The sequence below is a fragment of the Megascapheus bottae genome, chromosome 5 (assembly GCF_031878675.1).
Source record: "Megascapheus bottae isolate mThoBot1 chromosome 5, mThoBot2.hap1, whole genome shotgun sequence".
NCBI classification, from domain to species: Eukaryota; Metazoa; Chordata; class Mammalia; order Rodentia; family Geomyidae; genus Megascapheus; species Megascapheus bottae.
Window position 1 is genome coordinate 24,595,966 of NC_143513.1, and position 17,792 is coordinate 24,613,757.

General features: G+C 38.2%; 1 protein-coding gene across 1 annotated transcript in view; it reads right to left on the minus strand.

The window, feature by feature from the left end:
• The window catches only part of Cpvl (carboxypeptidase vitellogenic like), a 111,035-nt gene extending 100,521 nt beyond the window's left edge, over positions 1-10,514 (minus strand). Inside the window, exons 1-2 of the mRNA XM_090332318.1 lie at positions 10,333-10,514; positions 4,050-4,168 (exon numbers count right to left, since the gene is read on the minus strand). Coding sequence (XP_090188444.1) covers positions 4,050-4,168; positions 10,333-10,507 — 294 coding nt within the window. The 5' untranslated portion in view covers positions 10,508-10,514. The remainder of the gene's footprint in view (positions 1-4,049; positions 4,169-10,332) is intronic.
• Between the last annotated feature and the right edge of the window lie 7,278 nt (positions 10,515-17,792).

The window sequence follows — 17,792 nt, forward strand, 5'->3', positions numbered from 1 at the left end:
CTCAGGGCCTGAGCACTGTCCTTGGACTTTCTCAAGGCTAGAGCTCTACCCCTTGAGCCTCTGCACCACTTCTGGCTTTTGTCTAGGTATGTGGTACTGAGGAATTGAACCCGGGTCTTCATGCATGCTAGGCAAGCACTCTACCACTAGGCCAAACTCCTAGTCCCTGTTGTTCTCTTCTTAAATGTGGCAAATCCAATTTCACTTTGTATTTTCCTTACCAAATTAAAATTAGTCTGCATTGTTGGCTAAAGATCATGTTCTTCTAATTTGGAATTTCCTGGATTTCCTGTCCTCTTTAATTTCCCGAAGTGTGAATGGCTTAGTTCTGCTCAGTATATGTGTTAATAACAACCATCCTAGTAATGATAAATAATAATTGCAATGAAATAACATTCTGTGGCTGGCATTTGTCCACTTTATTGCTTATGACTCAAAAACTTTTCTAAGTAGCTACTGTGACTTCATTTTGAAACAAGGACTGTCAGGAAAATTACTAAGGTCTCCTAAGGCATATCTAGCAAGGCCACCGTTTCTTCTGAACAGCTAAGGAGGGGTCCTTGAATTCCATATTCCTCATAACCACTTTTCTTTGGCTCTAACACATGACCAACAATTTCTAGGTCACAGGTTTAGCTCTTTCTTAAGCTTTAAAATCCAATTCTGTGTATTCTATTTGAATAATTTGAGGTTGTTTACTGCCAGTCATCCTCACTTATAAGAGGAAGATGAAAATTGCTTCTGTATGAATTTCTTATAAAGAGAAAGTAAGAAAAAGATTTGCAATGACTCAATGTTCATTAAACAATAGTATCTCAGGCTACTTTAAAAAAATTCTCAGGCTGTATTTTTTTGTATGTTTGCTTTGGCAATATTAGCATTTGAACTAGGGCCTTGTGCTTGCTTAGGGAGGCACCCTGTCATTGGAACCATGCTTTGAATCTTTTTGTTTTGTTTTAGTTATTTCTCAGAGAGGATCTTCACTCTTCCCTGAGGCTGACCTCAGACTAGAATGCTCCTAAGGAGTAGAGATCACAATCACAAGTGAACCATCCCCATGATGGGTTTGTGTGGAGGGGAAGGGAGTTAACAGAGAATCAGGGAGATCCAGCACTTACCCAGAGCCATGAAGCCAATGGCTCCCTGAGCAAAACACAGGTATAGCTTATATAGGAAGAATCCCTGCCTATAATACTCTTACAAGTCCTTCCTCACATATAAAGGCTTCACCCTTGCAGTGTGCCTGGCCCTGGCTGGCCTGATTGTTACATTTTTACTGGCTTTGTACATTTCCTCCCATGCAGAATGCTGTTCACTTCTAGCATTCCCACTGCACACAAACCATTTTGACTTCTGGAATTCTGCATTGATTTGTATACAACAGGAGAGCCTCACAGAAATAACAGGAAGACAAAACTAATTTGAGAAACAGCATCCCAGAAAATTACTCAGAGGATATTACAAGTGTGGCATCCTTCCTGGATCTCTATTTTTCTCTGCTTTATTTATTTGTTTTGAGGGTCATTTCTCGACTGATGACAATGTCAGCTGCTTCCCTACAGCAGGCAAGGAACTCATATTTCTGCCAAGTGAAAGAGATGCTCCCTGGTCTTGTTGACCACTGCTTTTCCTTCTCACTGGCTTTATATCTGCTTCACCGTAACTGGTTCTCTTCCATTAACTTACAGCTGGAAGCATCAGATATTTGGCTTTACATGTAGCTTTCCCAGTGAGGAACAATCTATCCTAGTTGCCAGTAACACCTGTCTGTAGGATGGTCTTTTTATAGAACTCTACCCCACACCCTGAAGCATAGGCTTTCTTTCCTGTTGTGACTGCCTCATCTTCTGGGGATATCTTAGGGTGTGTTTATAACTATTCACTGGACCCCAGATATAGAGCAAGGTTTTTCACGTAATTAAAGGGAAGAAATTAACAACAAGCTAATCCACCACAGTTCATTGTAAATGGCTTCAGACTTCAGTCTGCATTTAGCAAAAAAAAAAGTGCAGAATTTACACCCTCATCCTTCAGTGGCTTGACAATGTCAGCAGATCCCATGTAGTCCAGACAAAGCTGTTCAGAGGCAATAGAATAAAGAAGAAAATCTAGGACTTTGTTCTGCTTCTGTCTGATTTCTTCTTGCAACCTCAATCATAATTTTCAGAAATCTGAATCAGTACCAAAGAAATTTAGCAATCAGAAATAACTAAAAAAAGGAAAAAAAGGACAGAAAGGAAAGGAGGAAATCAAACTTACCCTCCTGGAGTGGGATTTGGAGTGTAGAGAATAATAGGAAGATGGAAATGGATGAGAAAGGGAGTGAACCCCAGTGGGTTTTAGCAAAATACTATGCAGAATTAGGAAAGCTGACCACCAAAGGTAACACTTGCTTTGCTATACTCCCATTCTTCCCCTCATCTTGCATGGCAACAGGAAATAGGGCAATCACTCCATCTGGATTTGTCTGATAAAAATGTGGGTCACCATGGAGCTGAAGCTATGAACTGGTCACTTTCCTGATTAATCCTGTGGGCCCATCATTATCGTTTGCTCTCTATCCTGCTCTCTGCCCTGATAGAATGTTCTATGGACTGCATCTCAGATTCCCAGGCCCACTGCATTCAACTAAGCCCACAGATGGGAAACACAAGGAGACAGGAATACATTCACACTCAGGTGTCAACCTTGCACTAGGTCCAGCCTGAGGCAGCATGTCTCCTTATATTTTATGCTCTCCATACCTCACTCACTTCATACAATAGTAACAACAAAGAAATATAAGAAACATATTCAAGCCAGGCACCAAGGCTCATACCTCTAGTCCTGGCTACTCAGGAGGCTGAGATCTGAGAATTTCAGTTCAAATCTAGCACAGCAGGAAAGCTCATGGGACTCTTATTTCCTATTAACCATCATAAACCTAAAAGTAGAGCTATGGATCAAGTGGTAGAGCATCAGCTTTGAGAAAACAAAGGTAAAAGACAGTGCCCAGACCCTGAGTTCAAGCCTTAGCACCAAACATACACACAATGACAGAGAGATGGAGAGACAGAGACAGAGAGAGAAAGAGACAGAGAGAAATATAAAAATTCATTCAGCAAGCCTTCCAGAGAACCTTCTACTCAGGACTACTGTGGGCCCAACAAAAAAGTATCTGGAATTCTTCTCCATTTCTCACATACTTCCTTCCCATCCACCTTGTAAGAGAATAGACTGCTTTGGGGTGAAGTACATCAAAAGTCTATTGGTTGAGAAGTCAAGTTATATCCAACAGTACTAATAAAAGCAATGTAACCTGCAAATGACCCTGAATTAAACAATTTACCCAGTCATTATATATGCAATATTGTGTATGCAAATCATATGCAAATATGAATACTACTCTCCACAGGGATGGCTTTTTTTCCTTGCTCTCTCTGGCTTCAAAAAAATATCCAATTTGGCAAATTAAAATAGAAAATTACCCTATGGTGGGATAACATTTGCTTATGCAGATCAACTCCTCTATCAATATGCCCAACAACTCCCCTCCCTTTAAAGTGTCTTGTTCATGAAGAAGTATTGTGTGACCCACACACATTCCCACATGTGTCTATAGGTATCTTTCCACTACACAGACAAGTCAGCTAAGGAGGACTAGTCTACACAGGCTGTGACATGTAAAACCTAATATTCTCAGCATCCCCCGCTCCTTACCCTCCACTGGATCCTCAGGACCCATCCCTTCCCCAAGTATTTTTAGACTGAAACAACAACTAAAAGATTGTAAGAAACAGGAAGAAGCTGATTGTATTAATATCCCACATAAAATTACAAGAAATTAAAAAATTGAATCCCTTTCCCAATCTCCATGAACGTTTGTTTCCTGCTGTTTTCAGCATCCAAGCTGAAAAGCTGGTACTTATTTTAGGCTATAATCTTAAAAATTTTGGTTTGGTTTGGTTTGGTTTTCTTTAAAAAGCTGTGGATCAGTAGGCTACAATTTTGTCTCCCTGGCCTGAGCCTGTGCCCGAGTATTCCTTCAGCTGGGTACTTCCTGGGCCTACCTGAGCTGGGAAAAACCAGAAGAAGAGGTTGCTGTTGTAAATCTTATTCACAGTGAGGTAGCCGGAGAAACTCTTCACATTCATTCCTTTAAAAGGACTGACCGAACTCAATCTTTTCCCTAGTTGGGAGGAAGAAAATTTAACCAAGGATTACAAAAACATGCCATGCCTTCTCAGCCAAAGCAAGACTTCCCCTGAGCAGTCAGACCTGGGCTGAGGAGAAGCAGGAGGCTGTGAGGGATTTCGTGGAAGCATCAACCTAGCAAATCCCAGTCTCCTCCCGAAGCCCCCCCAGCACATGCTACATATTTTCCATTCAGAGCTATGCCAAAAGCAAAGAAAAGTTTTAAGCAGTTCTGGGGTTGGAATCAAATAACATTTTATGAGCTTTATAAAAAATAGTTTTGAAAAAAATGTATTACTTACCATAACATCTTGAGTCAACAAAGGTGCACACTCTAGGCCATTGAGAAAGGGGAGGCAGTCACCTATCCCATAAGAGTGGAGTACAGAGGAGATAATGTAGGCACACAATTTTCTGGCTTGGAGAATCCATGTTCCATGCATTCTCATTTTTAGGAAGGCAAAAGCCTTCCATGTCTGCCAAAGGCAGAAGATTGGAGCATGTGTGACCAGTTGAAGTGATTGAAGATGGTGGGTAGGGGCAGGCAAGAAATGATCTCATAGACTCTCAGAGAAAACCAAATAGAACAATGGGAAAGGGACAGTGGAATGGAGTCCTGGCTTTCTTATCATGGAAGCAAAGTGACAGGGACAAGGAAGGAAAAGGAAAGAATGGTCAGACAGCCAAGGATGTGCAGGAGTAAGCAATAACAATAAAGGTAACCCCTGGATGAAGGGCTTTGCATTATGTGAGAAATGTAGTTATTATTTCCACAGATGAGCCAAGTGGAGCAGGGCTGGTGCTGTAATCCTAGCTATTCAGAAGGCTAAGACTGGCTGATCATGATTCAAAGCCAGCCCAGGCAGAACTGTCCATAAAACTCTTTGTCACCAATTAACGAGTAAGAAACCCAAGTGGTAGAGCACCAGCTTTGAACGAAGAAGCTAAGGGAGGGCTGAGAATGTGCTCAGTGATAGAGTGAGTGCCTAGCATGCACAAAGCCCTGGGTTTGATTCCTAAGTAACACATAAATAGAAAAAGCCAGAAGTGATGCTGTGACTCAAGGGGTAGAGTGCTAGCCTAGAGCAAAAGTAACTGGCCCTGAATTCAAGCCCCAGGATTGGCAAAAAAAATTAATAATAAAGAAGGAGGGGGATGAGAAAAGGTAAAAGCTAAGTGATAGAGAGCTGCCTTGAGTTCAAGCCCTAGTACCAGCACAAAACATTTCACATTGATGTTTAACACCATTGTAGTGAATAAAGAGGGTGTATGTTATAAAGTAGATTTCTAGGCAGATAATTAAGATTAAATGAAATTCTAAAGGTGAGTGTCTCATCCAATAGGACTGTGGCTTTTCAGGAAAAGGAAGAGAGACCTGAGCTAGGAACTTTGGTCTCACAGTGTCCTCAGGCAGAGAAGCCACCACCAAGAAGGACCTCACCAGACTTAGCTTTTAATCTTGAACTTCCTAGCCATCCATTCTGTGAGCTGAAATAAACTTTTATTCTTTGCAAAACACTCTGTCCATGACATTCACTTACAGCAGCAGAAAATGGATTAAGATACCTCATTCAGAAGAAAATCACTGAGGAAAAGAGAGTTCTTAGAAGAAAAGAAAAAGAAGTATCTGGGGGAAAGTGATATTTGCCAGTCTTCTCTTGTTCCCTCACTTATTCTGTCTAGCTGTCATTTCTTCTTTCTTATAATCTCAACTCAGAAAAAGATCATCAGACACATCTCACTCCACCCCTGAAAGGAGAAAATAAGGGAGCAAAACCCGGGGGTTGGAAATAGGTGAGATGTGGGCCAGAGAGAGGTAAATGGACAGAAGGTAATTCGAAAATGAAGACAGAGAAAAATGAGAGAGGTCAAAGTATAATAAGAAAAAGAGAAAATGTATAATAGGAAGGAGCTGGAGGGAATGAAATATGGGTGAGAGATGATTGAATCAATCTGTCTCAGACAACAGCACTGCACAGGGTCGGAGGCCTTCCAGAGATTTAGTCAGATGCTCTCTCATCCCTCCCTTCTGGGGAAGCCAAAGTTGCTTCTCTGTTACCTCTGATCCCATCTTGCCTTAATTGAGAGCTACTAGCAAGCAGAGAATTTCTTATTTGTCTTTCTTAACTCCTGGGAAATGTGCTGTTTCACACAGTAAAGAATACTTTTTAATGAATGAACACTAATGAAAGGATGGCTGGTGAGAAAATGCATGAACTAGATCAGGTCACATGAACTGTGCCCTTACATTAGCTTAATTCCACAACACTCCCTAGGGAAGACAAGACCTTGATCATCTCTTAAGAAATTTAGATCTTTTCTATAATCTATAAAAAGTAGTGTTGGCTGGGTAGAGTGCTTGCAGAGGAAGATCTGGGTTCGATTCCTCGATGCCACATACGTAGTAAAAGCAGGAAGTGGAGCTGTGGCTCAAGTGGTAGAGCTCTAGCTTTGAGAAAGCCCAAGGACAGGGCTCAGTCCCTGCGATTAAGCCTCAGGACTAGCAAAAAGAAAAGTGAAGGGTTTGAAATTCCAATTCATCAAGTCATAGTAAAATAAACATTCATTTTTAAAATCCTAACTTTTCATGGTTTTTTTTTTTAATATTTTGTTCATCTGTCCAGAATCTCCTAATGGAATATGGGAAACTCCCAAGATGTGGGCGTTTTTATCTTTCTGACACTGTGACTCACTGTGTAAATGTTTAAATAAAAGAAAACAAGACAGCTTAAGAAAAGGAAAAGGTTTTCTTTGAAGTGATTTCATTTCCCCCTTTTTTATTTACTCTTGGTAGCAGTGTTTTGTGATATTAACAAACACTTGTAAAATTATTGAAGCAGTCAGGAGCTGGTGCCTCCTGCCTATGATCCTAACTATCCTATTCAGGAAGCTGAGATCTGAGGGTCACAGCTCAAGGCCACCATGAGTAGGAAATTCTACGAGAATTCTAGAAAATTGGAAGTGGAACTGTGGTGCAAAGTGGTAGAGTGCTAGCCTTGAGCAAAAGAGCTCAGCAACAGTACCTAGGCCCTGAATTCAAGCCCTATGACTGACAAAAAATAAATAAAACAGAACCAAAAAACCCTGGAGTATGGCCAAAGAAAGAAAGAAAGGCTCGCACCAGCTAATCTGGGTGCACATCCAAAATTCAAAAGTATTCCAGTTACCTCTAATACCATTCTGTACAAAATATCACCAGACAATAAGCAATAATAAATTAGGACAAACTGCAAAATCTGCTTTAAAGTTTGTGAAAATGTACTGTTTGTAAACATGTTAAAATGCGCCTCTTACATTTTGTTCCAGAAAATAAGGATTTATTCTAGCTGTAGAGAAAGTAAACATGTAATTACAATTACATAAAATTAAGCCTGCTAATTAGAAACTAAAAAAGAAAATAAAAATTTCCCTTATGGTTTTGGGAACTACTGTTTATCTCCAAAAAATGTTCTATTGTGATTTTAAAACTCACATTTCTAGGCTTTTGACAAACTCGATAAACAAAAGGGATTGCAGGAAGCAAGCTGACCATCTGTCCAGCGTTTCCTGAACTTCCACAGCAAATGAATAAAATTATCCTTAATTATGGTGTCAGGGACACATCTGAATACCCAGATGTATCAGCTTTGGATCCGTCATTTAAATCTCCATCCAAAGATTTTGACTTTATAACACAACATGAGAAAGTGACAAAGCGTACAGATTTCATATCTTAAACATGGTCACTCATAAGATGGAGATCTACAATCTACCAGGTGTGCTATAGAAAGATAGAAAATAAAACCTGGCATCTTTCTCCAAGAATTTTTATGTTCATAGCTATGGGATGTTCATAAACAAGAAAAGACGAGAAGCAGGGATGTAGACAATCTCTCACATAAATTTCCCCACATTCCTTTTACTGGTTCTGACAAGTGGTCCCTTACGCTTAATGCCTTTGTTGAAGCAGTTTCCCTCACTTGGTACACATACACAGATCTTCCTCTATTTCCCCAAATCTCACCCAGCACACTCCTATCTGGGGCTAGTCACATAACACAGCAGTTCACAGCCTAGATTTTGGAGCTAGCAGGCATAGGTTATGGTTCTATTTCTGTTGATTACTACTTGCAAAGCTCTGGAGAAGATGCCTTAGTTTTTTCATGTGCAAATGGGAATAATAATTATACATTCTTCATCAGAGTTGCTCAGAGGACTTAATTAGCTAACTCTTATAAAACACAATACTTGGCATAGGATTAGAACTTGAATTTACATATAAGTATTTATTAGTCATGTTGATCATAAGTATTATTACGTGCCTATGATATGCGGGTACTTGTGCTAAGTATTATGGATATAATTGCTAAGTATTACATATTTATGAAATGTAGAACTCTATTACTATTATTATTTCTTAATTGTTTCACATGTGGGCTCCTGGTCACTTGAGAAGACAAATGAAAATAAATCTTAGCAGGCAAGCACAGAGCAGAAGGAGAAGAGCTGGGTGGCCACTGCTCTCTGCAATGCTAGCTTTATTCCCTACATCCCATTGGGAAGTCATATAACCTATGTTAAGTCTGGGTTGCTCCTATGTAGATATGTAGAACTTGGTTGTAATGACTCTTTTAATTTCTTTTTAGTCCTCAGGTAAAGGTTTTATGTAATTATTATTAGTGAGCAGAATCTGTGCCATCAGACCCTGATGAAGATGAAATGGATGCTTGTGACCCAATGTGGTGGTTTTGGCCACGTGATGCCCCTGACCCACTTCCATTTTGGATCTGTTTAAAGATTTCAGCTATCTTTTTTTTTTGGTGGGTCATGGGGTTTGAACTCTGGGCCTGGGCGCTGTTCCTGAGCTCTTCAGCTCAAGGCTACCACCCGACCCCTTGAGCCTCAGCCCCACTTCCCCTTTTCTAATGTTTAATTGGAGATAAGAGCCTTAAGGTCTTTAGTGCCTGGGCTGGCTTTAAACCTCAATCCTCAGATCTCAGCCTCCTGAGTAGCTAGGATTATAGGCATGAGCCACAGTGCCTGGCCTCAACCATTTTTTTATGACTTTTTATAACAAAGGGAAAATAAGGCCTTTTTAAAATATACTCAAGACATCATCAAAGAGTATTTACCTTCCTTTAGAAAAGAGATGATATCTCAGTTGGTATGTATTTTTAGAAAAAGACATAGCAGAACAAAAAGAAACTCCTAAAGTATAAGTGCCTTGATTTTAAAAAGAAACATACCTTAGGAATAAAGCCATGTTCTTTCTTTCATTAAATTTTAAATCTCTGTTTTATTAACAAGGAACATGAGTTCTTGGCTATATCTGTATTTAGCAGGTAAGGGGCACAACACAGAGTGCATGGTTTGCTTGTGAAGGTACAAAGCTTAAGTCCATAAGCTGGTGTCTGTGTGAACTCTGTCAAGTAATTTCCCTTTCTTCTGATGTTGTTTTCACAAGAGTGAAATGTGCACACTTCCCGCTGTTGAGGTATGTAAATGAGTTTATGCAGAATACTTCGTTTAACATATAGTTATGCCTCAAGGCTGGTAGTAGCCTTACCAGTCACATCCCTAGGCATTCACTAGTTTTATCAATAGAAATTTTGCAACTCTGGTTGGATGTGGTAATTTACTGCCTACAACTCTATCTACTTGGAGGCTAAGAATAGGAGTATAGTGGATCAAGTCCAGCCTAATCCAGAAATTCAAGGAACCTCATCTGAACTAACAAAAAATTGGGCATGTTGGTATGTGTCTGCCATTCCAACTATTCAGAAAATGTAAATAGGATGATCAAGGCCCAGACCTGCCCACACTCAAAGCAAAACTGTATTTGAAAAATAATTGAAGGACTAGGGCCTGCCTCAAGTGATGCTAGAGAGTCTGCCTAGCGAGCACGAGACCCTGAGTAAAAATCCCAGTACCTCCAAAACAATCTATAAATAAAAATAAAAAGAAGGAAAGAAAATGCTACCGTGCAACTAAACACATAATCCAGCCGTTAGTACTTCTCATTTTGGCCCAAAACTCAGGTACTACATGATATCAAAGCACGAACATTTGGGATAAAACAGTGGAGTAAAAAGGACTGAAATCTATTTTGCATTCCTTGGTGTAAGAGCTATTGAAAAGAAATGTAGGAGGTCTATCAATGGTTTTCTGATTTAAACTTACCTTCTCTGATCTTTCCAGATTCGATGTAAGGGGTGAGGTACAACGGCTTTCCTGAATTTCCCTTAGGAGGCACAGAAACCTGGGCACTGCGGTACATGGAGCGAAACAGCCCATCACCAGACATGATCATCAAGAGAACCAATAAAACAACCGCCTCTCGCATGACACCAACCATTCCTTCTGGATCTGAGGGGAAAATAATAACATTCCACCAGGGAATCAGGAAAGTATTTGTTAGCCCTTTTACCCACAAGAAATTCATTCATTCACTCAAAAGCATTTCACTGTGTATATACAGGCTCTTGAATAGTATCATGAAATAGTAGTATTTAAAAATGACACTTCCTCGTTCCTAACCTGGGCAATCTAGAGGGTGAATTTGTCAAGACATTTACAGTGAAACTGGAAAATATATTTTTAAAATGCCATCTGGAAAGCAAGTTCAGTGAAAAAAAAATAAAAGAAATAAAGAGAAAAAGAAAAACAAGCCTGAATACAAAACCTCTCTATTACCTGATCACCAGTAGGTGATGGAAAGCACCCTGTCATTACAGGAGACCAAGGGACTGAGAGCACACTTCGGAAGATGTTGCAGAAAGACCTTCCAAGAAAGAGCAAGGGATCCTGGTGCATCAATGGGACAGCTCGAGCAGCAGTAGGATGTTGAGTGTCCATGTGCACTTTGCAGGGAAATTTAAGATCAGCAACAGAGCTGGGGACCAACGGCACATACCTGTAATCCCGGCTACTTAGGAAGCTGAGATCTGAGGATCTCAGTTCAAAGCCAGCCCAGGCAGGAAATGCCTGAGACTCTTCTTATCTCTACTTAACCAGCAAAAAACTGGAGATGGAGCTGTGGCTCAAAGGGTAGAGTACCAGCCTTGAGCAAAAAAAGCCAAAGGACAGCACTAAAGCTCTGAGTCACACACACACACACACACACACACACACACACACACACACACACACAACCAAAGGGTTTTGATTTCTGATAATCTCTTTCATTTCCCACAAATCACTAAAACCTACAGTCATACACACACACACACACACACACACACACACACACACACAGCGCCAAAAGATTTTGATTTCTGGTTATCACTTTCATTTCCCACAAATCACTAAAACCTATAATCTAACCATGAAATCTGTGTCAAAGCAACCATATTTCAGTACTAGGTGCCTTGTTCTTAAACCACTACAACAAATTTGAATGATTAAGCACTGTAGGTTGTGTTTATTACTTTACTAAAACTGATATCAAGGACACACAAAAAAGAAGGAATGAGACATAGCTAGTAAATTAATTAGGAAGCCTACAGAATGGGAGAAGACCTTCACCAACCATACAACAGACAAAGGCCTCATATCTAAAATATATCAACAGCTCAAAAAATTGAATCACTCCAAAACTAATCTCCAAAGAAACAACCATCCCATTAAAAGATGGGCCAAAGACTTAAAGAGAGTCTTCTCTGAAGAAGAAACAAAAATGGCCTACAGACACATGAAGAAATGCTCGACATCTCTGGTCATAAAATAAATGTAAATCAAAACAACTCTAAGATTCCACCTCACTCCAGTTAGAATGGCCAGGATCAAGAAAACTAATTACAACAGATGCTGGAGGGGATGTTGCCAGGAGGGATCACTACTACACTGTTGGTTGGAGTGCAAACTCGTTCAACCACTATGGAAAGCAGTATGGCAGTTCCTCAAAAGACTAAACACAGAGCTCCCCTATGACCCAGCAATTCCACTACTAGGCATTTACCTAATTGTCCAGAAACAAGGACAGACTAAATCCACTAGCACAACAATGTTCATTGCAGCACTATTTACCATAGCAAAGATATGGAACCAACCCAGATGTCCCTCAGTTGATGAGTGGATCAACAAGATGTGGTATTTGTTCACAATGGAATTCTATGCGGCTGTCAGAAAGAATGACATCGCCCCATTTGTTAGGAAATATAAAGACTTAGAAAAAATCATATTAAGTGAAGTAAGCCAGACTCAAAGGAACATAGATTCAATGGTTTCCCTCATTTGTCATAATCAGTAGAAACCTTGGGCTCTCCTAGCAGAGATTTTCAAAAGAGCAAAACCTAGATACATAAGGCCATATAGTATGATGCTAAATGAAAGGACCTCTAGGATATAGAAACAAAAGCCATATAATGAGTGCTTGTTATCCTTAATGTACTATGTTATCTCTCATCTCTTTTGCTGTTCCTTGGTTATCTCATATTGTTACAGTATCTCACTTTGTTACCTGATATATTGGATATATTTGTATTTGGTTATTTGAAATTGGATAGGGAAGGGAGGAAAGCAAGATGAGGGGTAGGGGTGGGGGGAGGGAAATGTGGACCAAGACATGAGAAAGGGTATCAATGTATGTGAATTAATGCACCTCCTATCTGGCAAATATAATGTAACCCTTCTATTAATTACAATAAAATATATGAAAAAAGAAGGAATGGGCGATCCTACAACTATTTTCAAATTTCTCCCATCTGCTAAGTAAATTCAAGAAATGAAGTCATAAAATTTATTAGTAGAGAAGTTTTCCAATTGTCATTCAATCTGAAGTATACCTATGCTATTCACCAGACTAATCAGCATAATGGCTTCCAATCACAGAGTGAATTATGTAAGTTAAACAAAGATGAGAAAAAGTTATTTGAAGTGGGATAACTTTTGTGTGTTAAGATGGTTTTAATTTTCTAAAAATTTCCTTATATAGACCTTTATCAAATACTGAATTAATACACTATTTACCTTGATCACTGAGGTTTTCTGACATTCTTTTATATTATCCTCTTGAGGCAGATACCCCTCCTCAAACCTCATCCTCATCCCAGCCCTGCTAAGCACTTGATGGAAGTCAAAGCAGTCGTTGCATTTCTCCATGCCACTTCAACTTAAGTGTGATCTAAGTTCTTAGCTTTAAATTCTAAATAAGACACGTTAAATGACTAAGTGCACCATTTGCTCTGATAGCTAAATGCAAAAAGAAATACACAATTATGCAAATACAATGTTTCCTTTTGATTTCCCATGCTTTAAAATGCCAAGCTACTACAACATCTTCCAAGTGTAAAATGTGTAAAAAAAAATCTATTAACCACATGTTGAACATAATCCAATTTGCAATAATATGACAATATTGGTTGTGGTAAATTAAGAAATCTTTTCAGCCACATTTCCCCATCAAGAGAAAAAAGTTTATAATCATAATTGATGGAACATATGACCCATATAATTCAGGATTCATTTAATTGAATTTCTTCTCAGTTACTATAAACAAGCCTATCCAAATACAGTATGAAGTTAAAACATGGGGGTTTTGCCTATTATTATTAAGTATAATAAAAAACAAAATGAATTTAGAAACTGCAATGAAGACACCCCCCCCAAGAAGCCTAAGGGAAATGATCATCAAGGCATGGTTGAGAAAAAAGATTTTTAATTATGCACACTTGTTATATACACTGACGTTTTAGTAGCATAACTACTATAAAAGAATGCCTGAAATCAACAGTTTTACTCTCTAATAAAAATGTGCTGTTAAAAAAAAGATAATGGATGAAGCTTTTCCAGTAAGAGTGTTTAGGGTTATTTTTTTTCCTTAGGGGCAGAAACAAGAAACCAATTCTGCCATCTAATTTCTCAAATCTTCTAGCAGCAAACCTCCAACCCCTTTAATGGAGCCATCAATATTTAAATAACTACTGAAGTCACAACACTTTCTTAGTAAGCCGAGGTCAACACAGTGATGATGTTAAGCAAAGAGGTGAAACTGGTCTTACTTTAACTGACATAAGTCTAGTACATAAAATTAAGAGTTAGGCCAATTTAGCTGATCTCATTCGCATTTCATCAAATAGCTATTTTTGTCATGGTTCCTCATGTAGGTGAACTCAAACAATAAGATTCTTCGCAGACTTCAGTGAATAGTGGGAAATCCTCACCTCTGCTCAGCTGTCATCTCTCCTAATATAAACCCAAGCCATTATCACAAATGGAAGTGTGGGTTTTTTAAACAACCTTCTCAATGCTTTCGCTTATCCTAAAATTAGATTGCGTCTTCTTATTTATTAAACACTTATTAGGCACTTTATAAGATAATAAACTCCATACTCAATAGATATTATAAATGAATAAACCTGTACTAGACAAAGGTTATATGCCAAAGATAAGTGAAAATTAAAATCTGTTAACAATCCATTTTATCATATTTACTTCATTTGATTATTTAATCATGAGAACTTTAGTTCTATTTCCAGTTGTTTAGAATAAAGGTATAGTCTAGATAAATTCAAACAATATTAGCAGAATCAGATTAAAGTACATTGCTTGCTAAAAGTATAGCACATTTGGAAACGTTATAAACAACATATAATCACTATATTAAACAAGCTATTTAACTCAGTGTAGGAAAATTTTTTTTTAAAAAAACTATCAATTTTAAACACCCAACAAAAGGACATTAAGTTAGTGAAATTATTGTATAGTACGAATAGAATTCCAAATACTAATTAAAAGGACTACTAAAGATAGTTTGAAACACATGATAAAGAGATAAGAAAAACAGAACACTTGATTTGATATGAGACTTCTTATTTTAAACTCTACACATTCTTAGTTTCCTACAATCATCTTATAATAAGGTTTTTTTTTTCAAAAATTTATGGCTTCTTTTTTAAAACAAAGCAAAGCCACTGATAGACATGACAGGGGGGGAAGCTTGTTCCTTATTCCTTATTTCTACCTGGTCATGACCTCTTGCGTTTCCTAGGGATAAGGTTCTTTTGGTTCTTCTAGAATAGGTTATTCTATCCACAACATTCTGTTGAGAAGTATCCTGGTCTTCTAAAGTCACAGAATCTCACCAATCTGATGGAAAATTTTCTTTGGTAAATTAGAAGGCTCTGCATCCAGTGAGTTGATTAATAATGGTCGTTACATTTGTACTTGTTCCTACTTTGAGTTTTTAACAGGTATGTACACAATTGGCACTAAACAAGCAGTTACTGAATTGGTGGGCTAAATAGTGAAGCATACTATTCTAGACCTACATAGTCTAATTACTTCTGACATGTTGGAAAACTAAACCCCAAGATGTCTTGGTTATAATGAGAAGATTATGTAGTTGTTAAGCAGTAAGACCAAAATTGAAAGCCAAGATTTGTTCATGGCTTTAAGTCTAATCTGCTTTCCCCTGTCCATCTATATTCCGTAAGTATTTTCTTATATTCTTGTGTGTGTGTGTGTGTGTGTGTGTGTGTGTGTGTGTGTGTGTGTACATGCTGCATTAGTACTAGAACATGAACTCAAGCCCTAAACAGTGTGTTTTAGCTATTTCACCCAAAGCTGGTGCTCTACCAGTTGAGCCATAGCTCTACTTCCAACTTTTTGGTGATTTATTGGAGATAAGAGTCTCACTAACTTTTCTTCTGGGCTGGCTTCAAACTAAGATCCTCATATCTGAGCAGCTAGAATTATAAGCATGAGTCATTGATATTGAGGCTCTCCTGCTTGTATTCTCAAAGTGGATATCAGCATCCTAAGATTACTGGGCAATACAATACATTTGAAAAGTGATAAACAGAAATGTTTAAGAGCAAATATTCCTAGGGAAATTCAGAACTAGTAATACCAATTTTGCCAACCACAATTCAGCAGTGGGTTTCATCTGGTATGCTGGAGGTCATCCAAGTGGGCTGCTGCTCCAATTTTCAGGAACTTTTAGCATTGCTATTTAACTCTAAAAACTGTGGGAAGGGAAAGGAAGGGGTAACAAAAAGAAATGTGCTCATAAATGTTCATATAGGAAGGATGAGGCTAAGCAAAATGAATGCCAGGATTGGGAAACAAGAGGTTTATCTTTGTGGTTGTTGTTCTTAATGATCTATGTGAAGCTATTTCTTTTTCCTTCTTTTCCCCTTAAGGTTTATCACATGCTGTTACTGTATCTGACTTTGGTATTTGGCATATTGTATATATGTTTACATATATATATATATATAAATGGGAAGATAAGGGACAAACAGAAAGAGCAGGAAAGGTCTGGGGAGAGAAAATGGGAGAAAAACAGGGGAAAGGGTAACAATATTCAAGAAATAATGTACCTACTACCTGATGAATGTTAACTGTAACCCCTCTGATATCACCCCAACAATAAAAATTTTAAAATATACTCATGTACTGACTTATCAAATGGTACCCCTCCATATAATACTTTAATAATGGCAATAACATTCTATTAAAATACCTTTTTATAAAATCAACTATAAAAACTTACCATGGAATCAATTGTAGTTTGAAATAGAGATTTTAGAACCACAAAACCTATCTTTATGTAGTTAGTTCACTATATTTTAAAAAATCAATTTCATTTTCTTATAAAGGTGATGTACAGAGGGATTACAGTTACATAAGATAATGAGTACATTTCTTGTCAAACATTGTTACCCTCCCCCATTTTCTCCTACTTTCCCTCACCCTGAGTACCCCTCTCAGTTGGAAAGTATATTTCCAATCTAGCGTCTTGTATCGCTGTTGCATTGATTCTCCCTTCATCCTTTGTTTCACCATTTTCTTATTCCCCTTCCCTTCACCCAAATCAGATAAACATATATACAACACACAGGGTTCCAGAGTCAAAAGCAGGACTACAGGGGATAATCCAAAGGGGAAAAAAAGGAAGAGCAAAAGAAAAAAACTTCATAGAGTGCATTAAAAACAACAGCATCATAAACAACAACAAAAATCCCTCATTTCCATAGCATCATTTTATATGGTCATAGGAAATTACACATATACAAATTATTACAAATGAGGAAAAGCAAGGAGCTTATGTTTCTTTGGATCTGGCTCACTTCACTTAATACTATTTTTTTTCCAAGTCTTTCCATTTCCTTATGAATGGGGCAATGTCTTTTTTTTTTCAGATGGAAGCATAGAACCCCATTGTGTATATATATTACGTCTTCTTGATCCATTCATCTACTGAGGTGTATCTGGGTTGGTTCCATATCTTAGCTGTGGTAAATAATGCTGCAGTGAACATGGTTGTGCTGGTAATGATCCAGAAACACAACAAATCAATAAGAGACTGTATAAACTGGAGAGCTTCTACATGACAAAGGACATAACTAGCAAAATAAATAGAAAGCCCACCGATTGGGAGAAGATCCTCACTAGCTATACAATACACAAAATATATCGAAAAGTACATAGAGCTCAAAAATTAAACCCCTAATAAACAATCCTCAAAGAAACTACCACCCCCTTAATAAGTAGGCTAAAGAATTTTTAAAAAAGACTTCTCTGGAGAGGAAGTAAGAACAGCCAAAAGACACATAAAGAAATTTTTAACATCTCTGGCTAGAAAAGAAATGCAAATCAAAACCACATTAAGATTCCACATCACCCCAGTTAGAATGGCC